General features: G+C 36.0%; 2 protein-coding genes across 6 annotated transcripts in view; one reads left to right on the forward strand and one right to left on the reverse strand.

The window, feature by feature from the left end:
- LOC120634477 (protein MON2 homolog) overlaps nt 1-11,287 on the reverse strand; it is a 57,373-nt gene extending 46,086 nt beyond the window's left edge. The window contains exons 1-8 of the mRNA XM_039905094.1: nt 11,095-11,287; nt 9,883-10,014; nt 8,275-8,457; nt 5,600-5,729; nt 4,777-4,877; nt 3,192-3,317; nt 2,247-2,326; nt 952-1,108 (exon numbers count right to left, since the gene is read on the reverse strand). Of these exons, the coding sequence (XP_039761028.1) occupies nt 952-1,108; nt 2,247-2,326; nt 3,192-3,317; nt 4,777-4,877; nt 5,600-5,729; nt 8,275-8,457; nt 9,883-10,014; nt 11,095-11,214 (1,029 nt within the window). The 5' untranslated portion in view covers nt 11,215-11,287. The remainder of the gene's footprint in view (nt 1-951; nt 1,109-2,246; nt 2,327-3,191; nt 3,318-4,776; nt 4,878-5,599; nt 5,730-8,274; nt 8,458-9,882; nt 10,015-11,094) is intronic.
- A 7,224-nt stretch (nt 11,288-18,511) lies between these two features.
- Nucleotides 18,512-19,475, forward strand: part of LOC120634507 — a 68,450-nt gene continuing 67,486 nt past the window's right edge. For all 5 annotated transcript variants that reach the window (XM_039905175.1, XM_039905176.1, XM_039905178.1 and 2 more), the window contains exon 1: nt 18,512-18,794. In XM_039905175.1, coding sequence (XP_039761109.1) covers nt 18,700-18,794 — 95 coding nt within the window. In that variant the 5' untranslated portion in view covers nt 18,512-18,699. The remainder of the gene's footprint in view (nt 18,795-19,475) is intronic.

Genomic DNA, 19,475 nt, shown 5'->3' on the forward strand with positions numbered 1-19,475 from the left:
CGACTGATAAACACAGGCTCGCCCGCACACTCGTCAATATTATTGATAAAAAATTGCGTATCTATATTATGCAAATTAAGCTTAATTTGCTATACTCCGCGAATAGCAGGAGAATCTGTATGGTTTAATTTATAACGGCCGAGTGCCGCAGTGGCCAGCGACCCTGCTTTCTGAGTCCAAGGACGTGGGTTCGATTCCCACAACTGGAAAATGTTTGTGTGATGAACATGAATGTTTTTCAGTGTCTGGGTGTTTATCTGTATATTATAAGTATTTATGTTTATTATATTCATAAAAAAATATTCATCAGTAATCTTAGTACCCATAACACAAGCTACGCTTACTTTGGGGCTAGATGGCGATGTGTGTATTGTCGTAGTATATTTATTTATTTATTTATAATTCCTTCAACTCTCATAATCCACGCCAAACAGATCTTCGGCAATGTACCCTCTACGCACGTTTCGCCCCGCAATCGTAGCATCCTCAGGAGATGTTGACTTTACAATGAATAATTGTTATTCAAACATCCCGTTGGGGGAGGCACTTAGTCCAGTAGTAGACTGTTATAGGCACATTACAGAGGACGCTGCTGCCCCGCTCTCTGTTATATTCCCTTAGTCGCACCGTACGACATCCGCGGGACGAGGAGGGGTGGTAGTACTGTATTCTGATCTGCCACTTTTTAATAAAAGCTAAATAAAAGTGCTGGAATGGCAGCCCCGAACTGGTAAGCGCAGCGTCGGCCCCCAACGAGGTGGACGGACGACATTAAGCACGTCGCAGGTAGCCGCTGGATCCGAGCGGCTCAGTACCGTGGAATTTGGAACTCGCCACAAAAGACCTATGTGGCGAGTTCCAAATTCCAGCAGTGGACGTCTATCGGTCGATATGATGATGAAATAAAAGTAAGCAAAAGTCCGAGAGAAGGTAAAAGATTTCCCCACTCACGAGCACGTTGTGGTACTTGTGTATGATGATGGACACGAGCCGCAAGAGCCGCATCGTGACGGGGAAGTGCGGCCGCTCCCCCGCGCCCCCGCCCGCCGCCCCCGCCGCGCCCGGCGCCGCGCCGCCGCCGGGGATGTGGGGGGAAGAGAACGCCGCCCTGGAATTCATACATTATTCTTACTTCTGTAGCCCTCAGTGGCGTGCACTTTATATATGCAAATAAGCACTGCCTACCCTTCTCTATTTGTATGTTACTACCATGTACCCGCTTTATGCCTACCCTGTTAAAAAACCCTGTGCACGCTAGTAGCCCCAGTAAATGATTTGCGAGGAGTCTTTCTCGAATATGGAAATACTTGAACAACGGAGTAAAATGTATCTTATTTTAATAATAAGTACGGTTAATGTAGGGAGATTAATTTTCAATTGGCAAAATTCAATCTTAATTAAATGTCACAACTGATTAAAATAAACACTATAATAAAAACAACACATACAATAAAATTAAAATTGACAGTAAATAAATGAATTATGTTAAATTAATAAATTATCAATATAATAACCAATCCAATAAAATGTTCCATGTTTCATAATTCATATAAAGAATGCAAATTATTTACATTATAATAAATATTCTTTAACATCATAATAATATTTTTCTACTGAATTTATTCTTAAGCATACATGAAATTTCGATTAATATTTTCGAGAGTGGTTGATACTTTACTATAATTTTTTACAGCCAAAGCGCAAGTAAATTTCAAATATGTACTATTGCACCTTTTGCTTGCATTATAGGTCAAAATTGCCATTATATTTAGCTCGGGCTTATGGAGAGAACGATTGTACAATAAAAGTTCAAAATGCTGATGACGAAACGAAGTCTCCACGAGATATTTAAATAGTATATAAATTTTAAACTAAAAAAAAACCTGCGTTTCAATCCATGTAGTGTAAATCATTCTTCTAGTCAAGCCCATTCATTTGATACCCATGTTGAGGGAGTTGTGGAAAAAATCGTAATTTGTCATTTTGTGTTCTTAGCTTTGTTTTATGAAAAAGCTAAGAACACTCCCGACTAATTCACCTTTCAGACACAAAAAAAATCAAAATAGGTTCATCCGTTTGTTAAATACGATGCCACAGACAGACACACACAACAACGTGAAACTTATAACACCCCGTCATTTTTACGTCGAGGTTTGAAAAAAAACAAATGGCACGGACTAAGTTGCCGACAACAGATAGTTGTTCTAATATTATTTACCAGAACTCTGGAATATAGCCAAGCTTACCTATACTTGACATTCGGGGAAAACAATCTTATGATCAGTGCACACACATGTTCTTTTAGGAGAAACCGGAACTCTGATATCTGAAATAGAATATAACAATTAGAAATCAAACTGATATTATAAATGCGAATTTATGTCTGCTAGTTTATTTCAAATTCAAATTCAACTGTCGCTATAAATACTGATGTGAAAGGCATATACTAATTTCGGCATCGACGGTAGGAGAGCCGTAGCTTAATTGGAAAAAGCGCTCAGGCCGCGATTGCCAGAGAGTCGCAGGTTCAAATCCTATCGGTTCCGAAAATTTTTATATGCATTTTAAATTCATATCAAGTAAGTATAATAGTAAGAGGAAATGCTTTTGCAACACAGTTGAGAAGCATTATCTATAAGTACCTAACTATAAGGTTGTGAAGACAGAAATAGTCGCACTAGGGTAATCTTAGCACAAATCAATTTATGAGCTCGAACAATTTAGCTACAGCGAGGCTGCTAAAAATGGAATTTGTATATCATTCATAAAATATTCATCAGTTATCTTAGTACCCATAACACAAGCTACGGGCTTGGAGCTAGATGGCGATTTGTGTATTGTCGTAAGTAGTTTATTTGCTTATAACAGGCAATTATGAATCGTTCATACCTATATGTTACCAATTAAATTTAGAAATTTATGTCTTAATTTTTTATTACTTCAATAATTTTTAATATTGCTCAGAGTGACTGCAGATCTTATAATAAACTTTATAATAAAGATAAGGGCTGTCAATGTTAGGCGATAAAAAAAAAAGTTATAAAGATTCAATTTCCTCCAAATCAACCTGTATGGGTATGAAGAGGCCAAATACATCAAAGTTGGCCGAACAAGGGAATCGAACTGACAACCACATGATCTATAGTCGAACATGTTAATAACTATACAAAAAAGGCTGATAAACTGCTTACCTTAAAGAATACGTCAGAGAAGTCAGTCAAAACAGTGTCCAATAGCTCCAGTCCAAAAGTCTTTGGTACTTCTGATATGCCGACCAACCAGTTCGCCGCGTCGCCGTTTATAAGTTGAATTATATCCTGAAACAGCGAATAAAGGATTAGTCAAACTAGAACCATGTCAGGGCAGAGTAGTCGACTATTTTGTAACACTCATGCCATGGATGGATGGATGGATGGATGGATGGGTGGTTGGATGGATGGATGGATGGATGGATGGATGGATGGGTGGATGGATAGATGGATAGATGGATAGATGGATAGATGGATAGATGGATAGATGGATGGATGAATGGATGGACGGACGGACGGATGGATGGATGGTTGTTACGCTTGATTGATTTATGATGTTGCCCGCATGATTCATAAAATACCAAAAAACCGCGTACGAAGCTGGTATGTCATATTACTTGACCGTGTAACGTCATCGTTAATGATATCTTGTACACAATTACCCAAAAAAAGTATAGTAATGTTGGTTCAGAGTTTATATATGTGTTCATGTATGTATATATGTATGAGTTTATTTATTTCACCATAACTTCTAAATGCCATGAATATATTTAGCTGTATGGGGTATATTTAGAAAACTCATATCATCCCAGGTGGCAACGGCTATTAACCTATGGAAGCATCCCAACTATAGATATAAAAATACGGTATAAGTAATACTAAATGGCGATAGAAAGGTTTAGGCCTTAGTCCACCAAGGTGGCCAAGTGCGGATTGGTAGACTTCGCACGCCTTCAGAACGTTATGGAGAACTCTCAGGCATGCAGGTTTCTTCACGATGTTTTCCTTCATTGTTTAAATCGCTATTGTGATAGTGATATTGAAATCGCTTAAAGTGAAAACTCACATAGCTCCGAAAAGACGGTGGTCTCCACGAATGGAAAGCCGAAGTCTTACCCACTACAGCCTTACAGCAAATTAAATGGAAAACTCTTTAGGTTCTCTGGAGAGGCGAAATCAAATTTGTTTTCCAAAACATTCATCAGCGCAGTTAGGCAAAAGTATTTTTAATATAGCACCTAAGAGTTAAAATAAATTACCAGAGAGCTGACTGACAAAAATCTTAGTACATATAAGCTTAAACATGAATTAAAACAATATCGTATTGGAAAAATGTATTATTGCTAAGATGAGTACTTTGCTGGTACTTAAGGCCCTAAATTAAATTAATTGTAATTATATAGCATCGGACATAAAATCGACATTGTCATTTAATTAATTTATATAATTGACGGAATCTGAATGTTATTAATTATTTATAAGTTAGAATTTGCTTGCCATTAAATGGATTATAACATTGTTCGGTATAATTTTTGTAACATCTGTAATTTTACATGTTTTTTGCAAATAAATGATTATGATCAGTGGCGTGCACAGGGTATGCATAAAGAAGGAAGATGGCAAAAAAATTAAAAATCCTTCCCCTTTATGAGTTCTACAAAGATTTTAGGGTATGTAGTGCTTTTGTGCATGTATGAAGTGCACGCCACTGATTATGATTATAGATTTTTCTATGTCTCGAGGTTACCTGTAGGATGAGATACGCATCAACCGCGCATGGCTTGAGATCCTTTGGTGCTTTGCTGTTTGCTTGCATTCTCACATCTGCCGGATTTACTTTCAGGGTACCTGCAAAAATATAGTATACAGAGTACAAGTGTTTCATGGAGAGAAAATGGTAGCTCAATATTTAGACATCAATTAATTACAGGAGTTCAAATATTGGATAGAAGCAGCAAATTAAGCTTAATTTACTGTACCCCGCGAGAACTGAGTTTGGTGCCATGGCAACTGTTTCTTGCCACGTATAACTTGAGTACCTTCGAGGCAAGAGTGAATAGGCTTTTTCTAGGCAAGCGTGCTCCAGCTTAAACCTCAACATTGTTTCTAACGGGAATGATTATCGTCAAGCGCTGGCCTATCATTGATAAAAAAAAAAAGAAGCAGGAGAACCTGTATTGCCCAAGATCTGTTTGGTTAATACCTTTAAATAGGTGGATAGTTTTTAAGTTATATCTATATAAATTTGATTTGTTTGACGACTGATTGGCGCAGTGTCCAAGGCCCTGGGTTCTGTTCCCACAACTGGAAAATGTTTGTATGATGAACATGAATGTTTTACAGTGATTATATGTATATATATTCACTCCGACATAATAAGTATTTAAGTATATTATTCATAAAAATATTCATCAATTTACTACGCTTACTTTGGGGCTAAACGGCGATGTGTGTATTGTCGTTCATTTATTATTCATGTATTAACTATTTTTAGGAAACAAACGGATCCCATGGGATTTTTAAAAAGCCGTAAAAGACGTAGCCGTTAAGAAAAATAAATTTATATATACCATTAGCTTCAGCCAGTGCCCTCTCGAACACTAATGCCACGAGCTGGCGGACCGTCGCGGCGGCCGCGTGGCTCGTGCTTACATCGCGGGTCTCGCTCGCTGTCACCATCCGAATGCACATCACCATGGTCTGCAAAAAAACAGCAATTATTCATATAAGAGAATATGAAGTAAAACGTCTTTGGGCGCCAGATTTTTTTCTGACAGAAGCTTACGTCAGACGTCTGTGTAGTTTAAAAATAATGGACTGGTCGTAAGTATATGAAATGAAAAAATGAAAAAAAAATGAAAAAATTATTTATTTGTTATCTAAATTTCATTACAAAACAATAGGCTAAGACCTCCATTTAAGTTTGGAAAAAACCTGTATTTGGAGGTCTCGCTCTTTCCGATATAAAGTTTACACATATACTAATAACATGACTTAACCAATTTAATACATTTTATAATTTTATACTTTTTTTTTTGTTTAGAATTTTTCAAAATCAATCATGCAAGCATGCAAATTTGTGAGTGTGTGTGTGTAAGTGTTTGAGTGTGTGTGTGTTTGTTTATGTGTGTGCTTTTACTTTAGAATCAGGAAGAGAGATTCTGTCTCATCGTACGTTAATGATTGTATCCAATTTGTTACTGTTTTTTTACAGTCATGCAGTTTCAGTGGATAAATATTCAAAACTCTATTTATTCTATTATACAGCAGACAAGATTGTTTCTTTAGTTGCCTAGAGGCAAAGGCTGTTTTTGTGTTAACTGTAGAGACAATGCGACTTTTTGTTATTTTATTTAAAGTTATTGGATCAAAGTGTAGTGTTTTATGAATTTTTAAGATTACTAGGAGTATATATAATTGTCTGACTGTTAGGACATTGCTAAGGGCATATAATGAGTTAGTGGGATACCGAAAACACTTAAAATGCATGACCTAGACTCGTTGCTTCTTGACTTATACGTCAGCAAATATCATAATTATTTCCAATATTTTCAAACGGATCAATTGTGAATAGCAAAGTGAATAAAAATTCAAAAGTTTAAAAAAAAATATTTTAAAAATCTCTAAACATACTTGTTTATTTATTACTTTTGAAATAAATAAATTATGTATAATGTGGGTGGCTTTACGAATTTATACTCAGAATGGCATGGTCTCCGAAATTACATTGGTGATAGCTTAGTGTAAAGAACTTCGGCTACTGAGAATCTGAGAATTTTCCTCTGGGTCCGCACTGGGCCTGCGTGGTTGGTGGTCATTGTGGGAGGAGACCCGTGCCCTGTACATGACCGGTAATATTATCATTTGCCGAAATTACTGGCTACATGTTTTTATATGATTCCTTAGGTAGTTTTAGTAATTAACAATACATCATTCATGTTCATAAAAACATTTCTAAATTTAAGAAAAAATGTGACTGCAATAATTTAAACATTAGAAGTAAGAATAAACTTACAGTGCAATATACTAGGTTACATAAAATTCATAATTCGTTTAAAGGAAATTGCATACAATTCTACAATAAACTACCAATTGTCATCTTGGAGATGTCTCTTAAAAAGTTCAAAGTTTGTATTAAACGTAAGCTTATAGAAAAGTCCTATTATAGTATAAAGGACTACGTAAACGATAAAAAAGCTTGGGTGTAAATTATTGCTCTAACCAGGTTGCTCTTCTAATAATTTAAAATGACATTGTGAGATGGTGATAACAAAAAAAAAAAAAAACACCCGGCTAAGTTTGTTGTGGGCTTCTTCTTAGACCAGGACGCGTTTGGAACCCTCGTAGCTTTAGTTTTAAGTTTACGAATGTGGTTATCGCCATCATCTCACTACCGTGTGGTTCTTATGGACGCATCAAAAGTGCCACCTGTGGGCCTACTTGAATAAAGATATTTTTGACTTTGACTTTGACTTTGACTTCGACATTTATTACAGGGAATTAATTAATTATACAATGGATGAGTTACTCAATGGCAATGGTTGCTTCTAATTCTTAGCACACCATTTGATTTCTTTCATAAAAGAATAAATAAAATAAATAAATACATATACTACGTCAATACACATATCGCCATCTAGCCCCAAAGTAAGCGTAGCTTGTGTTATGGGTACTAAGATGACTGATTAATCGTTTTATGAATAATATACATAAATACTTATAATATACAGATAAACACCCAGACACTGGAAAATACATATGTTCATCACACAAACATTTTCCAGTTGTGGGAATCGAACCCACGGCCTTGGACTTAGAAGGGTCGCTGCCCACTGCCCCAGTAGGCCGTCAATAATGACTGTCATCATCATCATCATCATATGAACCCATTCCCGGCCCACTACAGGGCACGGGTCTCAACCTACATTGAGAAGGGTTTAGGCTGTAGTCCACCACGCTGGCCCAGTGCGGATTGGGGATAATGACTGTAAAATAGAGATATTCAGATATTGGAAAAGATCAACTGATGAGTGTGAATTCTTGATTTGTCTATATATGGGGCGAGTTTTGAAAGCACTTTATGAACAGAAAACTTTTTCATATGATGCCTCAATTTACATTTGGGGTTATCAATAAACAAAGTAGCTTTTTTAAAAGAAGGGGTCAAAGCTGTAGTCCACCACGCTGTCCCAGTGCGGATAGGTGGATCTTGAGATATATTTAAAAAATATTAAATCATTCTTACCCTTGCAAGAGTGTCACCGTGCACCAAATCTGATGTGGTCATCAACAGAGCGGCAGTTTGTAGCAACTTCAACTCGAGCATGTTGGCTTGGCCGAGGTTGTAGAGGCAGTCGACTACATGCCTTGCTCCTTTTGCATCAATACCCTGCTGGGCGATTAGCCTTCGAACTGTACCGAGGCAGAACTGAAAGATAAACATGTAATAGAAATAATTCAATTGTGCTTGAAACTTAATCTTTTGCTTCAACGTTATCTAGTATAGACGGCTTACTATCAACACTGAAAGCAGCAATTCTTATTTTAAGGACATAATATCTGTCATTATCTAATACTAGCAGACCCGCGCCACTTCGTCCGCGAATGAGACGACTTTAAAAAAACAATAATCCGATATACTTACTACATACTTCCGTCGTTTGGCGTAACGTTTACCGTTTACGCATCGCACGCATTAGAATCTCTCAAAAAGGATATTTTATTGCAGTTTAGACGGCCGAGTGGCGCAGTGGGCAGCGACCCTGCTTTCTGAATCCAAGGCCGTGGGTTCGATTCCCACAACTGGAGAGTGTTTGTGTGATGAACATGAATGTTTTTCAGTGTCTGGGTGTTTATCTGTATATTATAAGTATTTATGTGTATTATATTCATAAAAAAATATTCATCAGCTATCTCAGTACCCATAACACAAGCTACGCTTACTTTGGGGCTAGATGGCGATGTGTGTATTGTCGTAGTATATTTATTTATTTATTTATTTTAGTTTTCGCCCGAAATTCCAATATAAATGAATCCTAGCTAGATCGATTTATCGCCCCCAAAACCCCCTGTATTTTGAATTTCATTAAAATCGTTGGAGCCGATTCCGAGATTACAATTATATATATACAAGAATTGCTCGATTAAAGATATAAATTTCTCGTCTTATATATAAAATTCTAGTGTCACAGTGTTTGTAGTTAAACTCCTCCGAAACAGCTTGACCAATTCTCATGAAATCTTGGGTGCACCAGTATGTCTGAGAATCAGAGAATAACTATTTTTCATCCCCCTAAATATGGTCAGCTAGTATGTAATAAATTCATGCTAAAATGCAATATTCATTTATTTCAAGGAAGCCTTCTTATTGGCACTTTTGAAACATGGTGACGGTAGAAATACTGAACCAGAACAGAGAGATGCCTTGAACAATTTAACCTTCTTCCTCCCTGTTTTATGCTTTGTCAAATGTAGGCTAACAATTTTGACAGCTCCCAATAAGGTAGTAAATAATCGTTAACGATTAATGATTATTATTTTCATACAACTTGGTAAGTGTGTTTTAATAAATATATACAAATAAAAGGAAATTTTATTTCATGCATGTATGTCTTTATTTATATTTAATATTTTTAAAACATACTTAAAAATAAATAACAGTAATAAAATAATCAAGAGCATCAGGATAAGACAAGTAAGAAAAATTGTGAATTTTGCCATTCACAACACACTAGTTTTCACGCACTACAATCATCTGTTGGCTAATACCTTAGCTACATTGGATATGTATAGAAATCTAAACTGATAAGATTTATAACGATATAGTACCAATAGGTAGTTATTTCACAATTACCTGTATTATTTTAACATCCTTTGATTCACATCCTTGCACTAAAGGATATAAAATCTGATTCACCACTCCATATAAAGAGGCTTGTGGATTATTTGCAGCTAATGTCAACTTCTCTATTGCCTCATCACATGCCTGGAAACGAAAACCAAACTTGTTTTAATATTGGAGAAGATGGAAACAGAGAGGCTGAGAGAACTTGCTGAGAGGCACGCAATACATGATGCCTGCAGTAGGCTGTCTTGACTGTGCTTGTTTTCTACAACTCGTAATGGGCACCATAGTAATATTGACTCACTATATTCCTTTACACATATACAAATATACTACAATAATACACATATCACCATCTTGCCCCAAGGTAAGCATTGCTTGTGTTATGGGTATTAAGATAGCTGATGAATATTTTTATTAATGTAATATACATGTTCATTATACGATTTTCCAATGACGCTGCCCACTGCACCAATCTTCTGTCATAACTATTCCAACATTCTATTACTAAACATTTCCACATTGTATAGTAGCAGATAAACTTGGCATTAATCATGTTAAATAACCCTAGTGCTATAGTGGTGCCAATTCTGACCTAACAATTTAGTTCAGAGAAATCTCTGAACACATACCATTTAATGGGCACTAATATCCTTTTAAGACTACTGTAGCTGTACTTGTAACACTCTAATTTATTAACTGTATTTGGAAATTTAGGCCTCAAGGTACCAGGTATGTTTTTGTCATAGGTCAATGTGCCAACACACAGTAACTGTGTTAATTTATAGGCAAGTATATCTCTCCATATACATGCCCATACATAAATTTTCTTCTTCTATAGGCGTTTTGTAGCCTCAGCCTTTATGAATTCCAGGAAATAAATGTTGCTAATTCTTGTGCACACAAATCTCTAGAAGCTAATGTAAAATGACATATGTTCTAACTAGTGCTTTCATTATTTTTAAAATTTATCCTTAGAACACAAAAGCTAGTACAATAGCTATTTAGTAGTTTTTTTAAACTTTGTCTAATTAATTCTTGTTTAAAATATTATCCCGCAGTAAAAAGTGTCGGGTGAATTTCATCAAAATTGGCTCAGCTCAATAAACAGATAGAAAGTGAAACAAAGTTTCGCATTTATAACATCACTTTATAGAAGTGCGCATGCATTGCTAAAGTTACCAATTATTTTAGAAGATATATTTAATCAAAAAACAATACTTCTCTGATCTGAGGATATTTCTTTTTGGTTTCCAAGCTTAAAGTCCTAAAATCATTTTGTAGAACATCCATAAATTTCTTCGTGGAATCATCACCGGTAACAGCGCTGACGAAAGCCATGTTTTGATATTAGTAATTCTAATTAGTTTTCCCACATCATATTTCTTGAAAATTAAACAAATTAAAATGTGCCATGTACACAACACAACTCAATCAGTCACAGATAAAACATATCAAAATTCGAATCGACATCACAATTTTCGTTCGAAAACCTCAAGCCATTGACCCTGTTAAAAGATATTATTTATTTTGAAGTTGCTAAATATTTTATTTTATAGGGCGATTGCTTTTAATTTTATGATGAGGACGAGATATAATCTGCCTGCATACAATCAAAACTTAATAATACACAAGCACAAACACTGTTGACTGCACTATTTAAAAAAAATACGTCTTATACATACTTTTTATTAACATTAGAATTAATAAAACTTAAAAGGCAATCAATATGATAGGCATAGAATATAGCATGCTGCGTATGAGCAGTGTAAAAATTGTTCATGCGTGAATTATTAGTATTCTGTGCTTCGGGGTTACCCTGCTCTATTAAATGTCAAATTATATATATATATATAAATATATAACAAAACAAGACCGGCTAATAAACGGCTATGTGCCTTCGCTTGGTCCTGTATCTAAGGCCGATATTGAAGCTCATACCTATAAAGAAAAACTTAAAATTAAACACAGCATTTCGTTGTTTCTTTGTTATTTTTGCCTACAAGTTGCGCACGTAGGCGCCACCAATGCTTCGGTGTGTCGGGAGGTTCAAAGTTAAGTTTCTCTATAGTTTCTCTCTGAATTAAATGACTGTGACACTGACATGAGGACAGTAATCTACTCGAACTCGGACAAGCATTCTGACTGATATTCAGAATCTAGGTACGAAACTTATCAAGTTGAGCGAACATACATGACCCATTTAAAGGCTTTTGGCTCATTACAGAACTTTAAAATGAAAATTAAAACAATATTTTTCATTAATTATTCTTTACGTAAAACTTTTTAACACTCAATAATTAATAATAAGGAGAATTAAAAGTGAAAGTTCTTAACAATTCTACGTCTGACTCAAAGTAATCGATGACCCAATTTTTTTTGCACCTCATTTTTATTTCTGGCAACATTAATTCACTGATTGTGCAGAAGAAAAAACAATGGTGTGATTCCAGATTTTTATTTGTAAGTAATAAAAGAATCGAATACAATCTAGTTGATGTTACGTTTGTGAGTCCATAAAATGGTACACGCGTTCTACGATGCGGATTCAAAGGTAGAAAACATACGCCCTGACCTGAAAATGCATATATTGTCCGATTGACGTACTGTCAATGCAATTTTTACTCTATTTATTCAGCTTGATTCAGCTATGCGCCATTCTTATAGTAATAAAAGGCAATGCACGCAGTTTCTAGACCCCGTGTGAGTGAAATACTAAAGAAAGTGAGTGAAACTTATAAAAAAACCGTGTGACGAAGGCGATGGCCGTACAACGTTGGACGTCGTGTTTTTTCGGTTTGCATATCTCATTTGCCGGCACATAATTCTAGTTAACTGTGTGTCGTATGCACTGTTTTGCTATTACGTACGTGACGAAAGTAGAGTGCTGACCTCTCGAGCAATCTCGCATCTGGAGAACGTGCGAAGTGCACCACCGTACAATCGGTTCCGATAATCTATGCAACATGTGTTTTGGGTATTATTTTCCATCTGATTCAGTGTATACAAAGTTACACTGGTAAATTGTAGTAGCTACAGGATTTGCTTTATGAATCAATCGTTTTCATTGTTAAATGTCAATCACCTATAGCCATATAACTTTACTTCTTTATATTGAGTACTTGTGCATGTCTCCTAGAGCTCATTTAACTCTCATTACTGAAAATCTAGATATTAATGTCATCTTAGTTACACTAATTTAGTTACAGAGTAAAAACTGTAATGGTATCTTATAAATTATATTTTATCGTCCGAATCATAAAACACTTATAATGATTAGAGCCACGGATTGCAATTTTTACCATATCCTAGTAGTAACTAAGTAGTGCCTATGCACGTCTTTTAACAGCCCCTGTATCATTTCATTTCATAGCAAAAAATTGACTGTTGTCAATGTATTGTACTTTTATGCCAAAGTTTACTCCTCTTATGCAAGTTTCTGGGGTACAGCAGTTTTGTGCAACTACAACGCAAAAACTGCTATACAATGATGAAATTCTATTAATTTCTACTTTGGGATGAGTATTGAAATCCCAGTCTCTTGTTGACTACTGTATAACCAATCTATTGAGGTTGCCAACATTGATTAAGTGCCCAAGAAATACTGGTTGCCACCAGTGTACTCTACACGTAACTTTAGCTACAATAGTTTATAAACACATATAACAAGTATACTGTACAAATAGCAATACAGTTTTAATTCTCAGATAGTGCACCTCCTATTTACATATACATTTACACAGTCTCAACTTACAACCTGGAACAGCTGCATTTCTTTGGCTGGGAGTTTTCGTGCATACCATAATCTGTGTCATAGATAGATGCTATGCTTTATGCATTAGTGGACAGCAGTGTCTAAAACTATCTTACCGGCATTTGTCACACTTAAACTATCCTCTGTAATCTATAAATATCTAGGTGCTGATGATAATAGAGTTGTCCCAGTTCTATCATCATTAGCCAACAATGGTACAATGCTAGAAATAGGTGTTTCAGAGCATGCTTCTCCACACACTGGCCCCAGCCTTTTTCTTCACTTGGTGGTTCTAGCCATTTTCTGAACATCACTTGTCCAGAGCTTGTTGTCAACTGTTTTTCCTGTCATTCTCCATTTCAATAAATCTAACGCCATCGCCATTGCTTCTGTGACAACCAATATGTGCCTACTGCCAATTGAACATGCTTAGTCTTTGGGCTATGATGGTGACTTATATGGATTCTTATGAATTTTGCTAACTTATGTAATTCTTTGACAAGGCTTTCTGGCATATTTTCATTAGATTGAGTTCCATATATACAATAACAAAGAAAGAGACTGTGCGGACAAACTAATTACCCAACTTTTTAGTAATGAAATAGTTCTATTGATGGTTTTCACTTACATCCCTTGCTACTCATCCATGGACATACTTGGTAGATAAGCCTTATCTTTGCTTACATTATTAAGATGCTTTAGTTTAACAAACTTTTTAAATTACATCACACCCATGAATCATAGATATAAAACACAGCTGCCGCAAGTCTTTTATCACATAATTGATCTGCATAACATCTAGATGTAGACCAAAATAAACTAAAACTGTGTACTACACAGTGCAGGGATGGTGAACCAATGGCACATAATATGCTGCTGATAGATCCAGAATACATTTTATGCAAGCAGTCTTGAGTCGTGATAAAATAACTATTTAAAAAAGCATAATTTAATACAGCTTATGCCTTTTGTCTAATATTGTATTTACAATAACATCTAATTTGCTAACATAATATTTTGTGAACAACTTCTGTTCACTGGTGGTTTCCACTCCCTGCTCTAAAGTATTATGTTCAATTGATACTGATTGTGTTGTGACTTATATTTGGTATATAAAAGGCTGAATGTAGCACTAACACTTATATTGTCATTGCCTGCACCTTCTTTCTCCGCTGGATCATTTTCCAAACTGAAAACCATCTTAATAATGTGTAACTTTTGTGACCATCATATGATATGTACATCTGTGGATACATGCCTTGCAGTGAAAGTTTTAAAATTCAATGCCTCTTATATAATGTAATGTAGCTTAAAGGTAGGTTTTTTTTCATGGCTTCTACACATTGTCTCAAAAAACAAAATGTCAGCTATATGTTAAAAGGTTTACAATTCCTGCTATAATGTGTATGCATAGATAAACATAGTTGACATTGATTTGATTGATTATCATGTTATGGTGAGCGGTTTTGATTGAAATGATTATGTTCCTAGATTATGTACGCTGCAGCATGTTACGTCTATTTTTGACATGGGTTTGGCTTTAGAAAAGTGTTATCTAATTTTAATACCGAAGTTAGGAGATAGCTGCAATACTATTGGGCTTGTGCAGTTCCTATTTCTGTAATCTGCTGCAATTCCTATTTCTATAATTTATAATAAGCTCCGTGTTCATGTTTTTTTAACAAATTGATCTTCTGGGTATATGCTATCCACAACTGGAAGATTATCCTAAAAACTACTTGGTACCTAACTCCAGGAGCCCAAATTCACATATGTAAATATCTTGTCTGTCCAGGCTAGCCTAAACTAATTTGACAAGTAAACAAGTATAGCTGATAGGTAAAGGCCTCACCAGGAACTACCTTGTAGCTCTGGAAGACTGGCCTGATTTCAAAGGAACTGTTTGATTTATGTATGGAAAAATGAGGAAACCTGCATGCCGAAGAGCTCTGCATTAAGTTTGCAAAGGCATGTGAAGTCCACCAATCCGCACTGAGCCAGTATGGTTGAGTACAGCCTAAACCCTTTTCTTTCTGGGAAGAGACCTATGCCCTGTAGTGGGACGGTAATGACTATGATGATGATGATTTCATTTTTGTAGGAAGAGGACTTCGCGTCAGTGTTCTAGGCTTTATAACAGGCCAAATTGTGTGCTAAATTCTGCACAGTTGCAGGCTCTACTGCAAAATTAATGTCATATCTGTTGAAATCTTGCGTTCAGTGCAGTGTGACCACAATTGTTTGTGGTTTTCTAATTTTCTATTGTCTCTGCCTTGATGTTTTACATAATTCAATTTTACATAATACTTTTATAATTGCTTCATACTTTTGCTTAGTATTAGTATACAACTTTTATAAACTATTTTATTTAGCATATGATTAGAGTTGTTTTGCACGCATGTATTCAAACTATATTAAAATAATGTTATGGTAATATAGACTTAATGGACCTTGATTTTGAATCTTAAATTTGCCTGCATTCATCATAGTAATCCGTTACCGGCCGGGATGGGTCTCTTCTCATAACTAGAATGGTTTAGCCGTAATCCCCACGCTGCTGGCCAAGTGCGAATTGGCGGACTCCAAAGGCCTTTGAGAACATTATGGCGAAGTCCAGGCAAGCAGGTTTACTTCACCTTCATAGCAATCGATATATTTTAATTTCTTAAAATGCACATAACTTAGATAGTTTCAAAATTTTCTTCGAGTCCTAAGGCTATCGCCGCTTATTGCATGACAATAAGGTCCATTTGGCTCCGGCGTTATAGTGTTTACTCCACTCTGGTAGATGCTCATTGCTGGACACATTTCTCTAAGATTCAGGCATTCATTAGCCCCTAGCTACATTCCCCAAACCATACCCCTATGGCTGTTATATCAAACCCATATCCCGTAATCAGTTTTTACGAGGCGGCGCTATTAAAGGCATGTAAGGCTTAAAAAATAAGCCTTAGGTCGATGGGCACAAGGCGGCATTTTGAATGATGTGTTCCTTGCATGCCCTGCGAAGTGTTACTCTGTTGCTATACACGATGATTTTTCGCTAACCAATTATTTCTATAAAGAGTGTTGTGTAAAGTTTGTGGCACGTCTTTATCGGTAGAATGGTAACTACCCACGGCCGAAACTACCATCGTACAAAATCGGACCGTACAAATGATATATATCTGGACTCGGCTATAGGGATGCTGATGAATTAAATCTTGAATAATACCATTGAATGCATCGAATGGTGCTAAAAAGAAAATGACCCACAAAGCGACATTGTCCCCGAATAAATTGCATCTTCAAAATAAAACTACCTACTAAAGAATAATAAACTGCGATGGTAAACTATGACATAACACCATTTCATTACCAATTCACGTAATGTTGTGTGCTAGGCTAAGTTAGTGGCTAAATTGTGGGTGGCTTAGACAAGTAGATCTAGCATGCGCACCACGAGAAAATTATGTCTATGCATCATCGCTATAGCAAAAATAATAGTGGGTGATATAATCATAGCGTGCTAGCCCTACAGTATGAGGCTAAGATGTCATCATCTCATCTCACAGAAATAGGGCATGAAGGTTTTATATAAAATTATTTTTTGAACTACAAGTTAACCCTTGAGTGCAATCTCATTGTTAAGTGATGATGGAATCTAGTAGCCGGCTAAACTGTTAAGGGTATAGCTATATTAAACCCAGTTGTACTGGGACACTTAATCGCTTGGCAGCACATTTTTGTCAGTAGGGTGGTCACGGGCCACGGCAGAAGCTTCCCGCCTGACATATTAAAATGTCGTCGCGGGTTATGTAGCCCTGGTAGGGCTGGCATGCGCCACCACTAGAAAGTTATCACTACCGGTTTCTCGTCTTATTTATAAATGAAATAATGTGTAGACATTATTTTCTTTCGGTGCGCATACCTTGAAATTTCTTTTAAAACACTCGAAGCTTAAGTTGCAGTTTGACGAATCATATCAACCGATGGACATCCACTGCAGGTCATGTCTGGTCAGGTCATGGTCGGACAGACTTGCGTCACTTCTCTTACCGCGGGTCTTGTACATGGCGAAGGGAAATTAGCTGGTGAACGGACCCTAGCGCCCTCTATACTACTACTACCATCCGCTGCTATCACCAGCAAGTATGCCCAGCGTGTTTATGGACCTCCCGTGGAAGAGACTTTTAGTCCAGCAGTGTACTTTTATAGATACATGATGAACTAATGTACCGGTTTAACCAGCGACTGACTTTGTTCATATCTTTCTTTATGCCAAATAGGTGAGGGTCTAATAACGCTGTCTTTTCACAATCACTTCATTGTGCAAACAAATTAACGGCCTATTGGCTCAACGACGTCCGAGGTTTTGGGTTCGATGCCCACAACTGGAAAATGTTTATGTGATGAACATGAATTGTTTTCAGTGTCTGGGTGTTTATCTGTATATTATAAGTATTTACGTATATTATTGATAAAAATATTCATCAGTCATCTTAGTACCCATAACTCTTGAGTTTCTACGCTTACTTTGGGGCTAGATGGCGATGTGTGTATTGTCGTAGTATGTATATGTATTTGTTAGTATAGATCTATTTGAATAGGCTTTTTAATGGCGAAATTACAACACATCGATTGAATCGTTTTTTTTTGTTTCAGATAACAACAAGGAACTGAACAAATCCTGCAATAACTTTCCAAAATTATTATCAAGACTGTTTATATTTTAGATTAAATATATATTCTTTTCGGTTCGAACTTAGGGTAATAGCGAAAGATATAAAATAAAAGAAAAGGATGCCAACATTGCGAGAGAGAATAAAAAGACGTAAACTAGTTATTTATTTATTTTAAATATTTAATCTATAAATAGCTTTTAGTCCACTAATTTTTATTTAAAAGAAATATTGTTCGTTATTGGTGATATATTGTGAAAATTACAATGGAATTGAAAATATTTCAAACTTGATGGTGTCGGTTAGTTAAAAGTTGGCTAGTAGGTACATAACTTATTGTTTGAGATTATTTATATCGTAATGGATGTCGAGCGGTGTGGTTTGTGATATATTGGGTCTTGATGGAGCAATATGGACAGTATGGCGTCCAACGTGTCGTTACGTAGCAAACGGAAAGACAATCTTATTGCACGGAAGCAGGACAAGAGTCCGGAGAAGACTATCAGGTAATTATTTGTGTTAATGTACTAAACTTTTTTGATTTAGGGGTATGGCTACCATACTCCCTAACAGGTTAGCCCGCTAGCCAGTGGCGTGCATAGACTGTAGGCACAGGGTATGCAGATGATATAAAATGAAGAAAATCTCCAGTACATAAAAAACTTATGAATAGGCGTTTTAAGAATTATAAAAAGCCTACACTTAAGTATTTATAACTCGTACTGGAGATTTTCTTCATTTTATATCATCTGCATACCTTGTGCATACCATCTATGCACGCCATTGCCCGCTACCTATAAGTCAACGTTAGACTGCATACTAGCCCTTGACTGCAATCTTACCACCTGGTAAGATTGCAGTCAAGGGCTAACTTGTAGTGGAATATAAAAAATTAATTAAAAGAATTGAAAAGTTTATTAGTGTGTAAGGAATTACGTTCTGTTATTAAAGGCTATTTCTAAACTAGCGATGCTAAACTTACCGTAGCTGAACTCCGTTTTAGACATACTGACTGTGTCACACACTGACTTAAGTCATTCACTGACAGAAGAGTTAACTCAAGTCACTCATTGCCTTAAATCATTCACTGATTCAATCAATGAGTCAATTTACTTACTAACTTATTGATGATACAATTTTAGAAACATGCCTAAAAACTTTAATTACTAGATTTTTCGTAGTCGTAC

The sequence above is a fragment of the Pararge aegeria genome, chromosome 24, assembly GCF_905163445.1.
Source record: "Pararge aegeria chromosome 24, ilParAegt1.1, whole genome shotgun sequence".
In the NCBI taxonomy this organism is placed as follows: domain Eukaryota; kingdom Metazoa; phylum Arthropoda; class Insecta; order Lepidoptera; family Nymphalidae; genus Pararge; species Pararge aegeria.